We start from the raw sequence: 2,108 nt of genomic DNA on the forward strand, positions 1-2,108 counted from the left end.
TTTTTTTTTTTTTAAATATTATATATAGACCAGTTGATTTTTATGTATTTGTTAATATGGTTTGCAGTGTGCAAATTTTTTTTTCTTCCTGAATTTGTTGTTTTATTTGGCAGTGTTGACAAAGGGAATCTTGGGGTGCCGCAGTTACCTGGGCAAGGGTGTTCATTTCACAGCTTCCGAACAAATACCTATAAACTGAGTTTTATGGAGAGCCCATCCGGAATAAAGGTTAGCTGATGTGCCCTTTTTGGTAGTGCATTTGATACCTGTATACAATGCAAGCAGCACCACATTTTTAATTCTCAAATTGAATGATCATATTGGAAATTGTACGAGTACAGAAACAGATATTAAGTGTATATTTTATAGTTCCAAGCACCATCCTACATAAGGGAAACATTTGCTAATTCTTCAAAAAGACATTACATGCTGCTTGTTTCTGCTTACAAATTTCCACTATCAGGTTTAATCGACTAGGAGAAATATTCACCATTGAGAGCAAATGATTTGTGCACGTCATATTTAACTAGAGTTATTGCAATCTTTCGTCGGGTGCATCTTATAAATGAATAATATTTGGTCCCTTCACAATTGATTAAGGTAAGGTGAATGTTTGGTTATCATATCTGATTTTTAGTTGTGACATTTGTTTTCACGTTTCATCTTGACTTCTCCGTTCTGGCACCCTTTTCTTCAGAAGTTTTAGTGATTATATTTATGGTTGTTTCTAATAATATGATCTGTTGAGCTGCAGATCATCCTTGTCACCCACCCGAGGACTGGAGATCTTAGGGAATCCCTGAAGTACATTTATAACTTGTATGTTGAATATGTTGTCAAGAATCCACTGTATTCCCCAGGAACTCCAATTAGGTCAGTCATCTATTTTTCAATTATCTCTGCAACTATATAGATCTTCTAATTATCTTTTTGATCAAATGATCAACATGTCTGCATTGTAATTCTAAGAAGCGTCCTCTGAGAAAACTAGACATGCAAAGGTTTATGGCGTATAAGTGAGGAACTAAAAAGATTTATGTTTGTTCAAAATTTATGTTCTTATGCCACAATTCATTCTGATATAGCCAACTTTTACTAGGATTTTAATTGGCAATATGTAATTTGTCTTTATAGCCATATGCTACTTGTAACTGTAACAGGTGATCAAAAGATTTCATTAGCAGCTGTGTAACATGACAAGTACTACAAGCACTCCTGTCCATCTTTCATACATGCTTAAGAGCTATGATAAGGTTGTTCACATTTCTGAGATGCATAATGGACTATAATAAAGTAGATATAGTCGAGTTAATAATTTAAACATTGCCTTTTGTGATCTGGTGCCAAGGTAATCGAAGGGCTTGACCTTATTTATATAATTTTGAATCTAAACATGAACTGTTTTTGGATGGCCGTTAGTGGTGTTGTATATGCCTCATATTACTTTACTTCTAGAGTGGGTGAGGCCCAGTGTTGTGAGTTGTTGTGAGTAATATGTCATCTCTTGTAAATGGTAATGAGTCCATTGGGAACAATTTACTATAAGTATGTATAACAGAGACTATTCTAGGCCTCCAGGGTCACAAAAAAGAAGGTTAATTAATCAATCATGTAGCATACCAATATTTACCCCTCTGGATTTTATTCTAATGTTGCATAGAAGATTTGTGTGACTCCTAAATTCTATGACATGCCTCTGCTATTCAACTAATTTGTTTTCATAGAGGGCAAAGAATAAGATGAAATGTTAAATGGATTATTTCAGTAAAGTAAGAAGAGATATAGAGCTTGTTTGGTAGAAATTTTGATAATTGATTTTTTGACTTTTAGAGATAAAGCGAGTCCTACTTGTGAGAGAAGAATTCAAAAATGAGAGTTGGTATAATGAAATAATGGTCAAAAATTTGATTTTAATTGGCTTTTAATCCGTAGCAAACAAGCACATATTAAGAAATGAGCATTCTCATAAGTTGTTTAAGGTAGTGCCTCTCAAAACTATTTGGAAGTACCATTTGAGATGGTTTGGGCACATTTAGTGAAAGCCTGAAGGCTTCTAGATGCACCAATTATAAAGATATAGTTTTTTTTTTTTTTTTTTTTTTTTTTGG

At 33.5% G+C, this 2,108-nt stretch overlaps 1 protein-coding gene across 1 annotated transcript; it reads left to right on the forward strand.

The window, feature by feature from the left end:
* Window positions 1-113: 113 nt before the first annotated feature.
* Window positions 114-1,242, forward strand: LOC111386684 (trafficking protein particle complex subunit 1; the record flags this gene model as incomplete). The annotated part of the gene is made up of 3 exons (XM_023011145.1): window positions 114-228; window positions 755-873; window positions 1,161-1,242. Coding segments are annotated over 3 exons (238 nt in total), but the record flags the coding sequence as incomplete, so codon positions are not given.
* Between the last annotated feature and the right edge of the window lie 866 nt (window positions 1,243-2,108).

The sequence above is a fragment of the Olea europaea genome, unplaced genomic scaffold (assembly GCF_002742605.1).
Source record: "Olea europaea var. sylvestris unplaced genomic scaffold, O_europaea_v1 scaffold3675, whole genome shotgun sequence".
Taxonomy (NCBI): Eukaryota; Viridiplantae; Streptophyta; class Magnoliopsida; order Lamiales; family Oleaceae; genus Olea; species Olea europaea.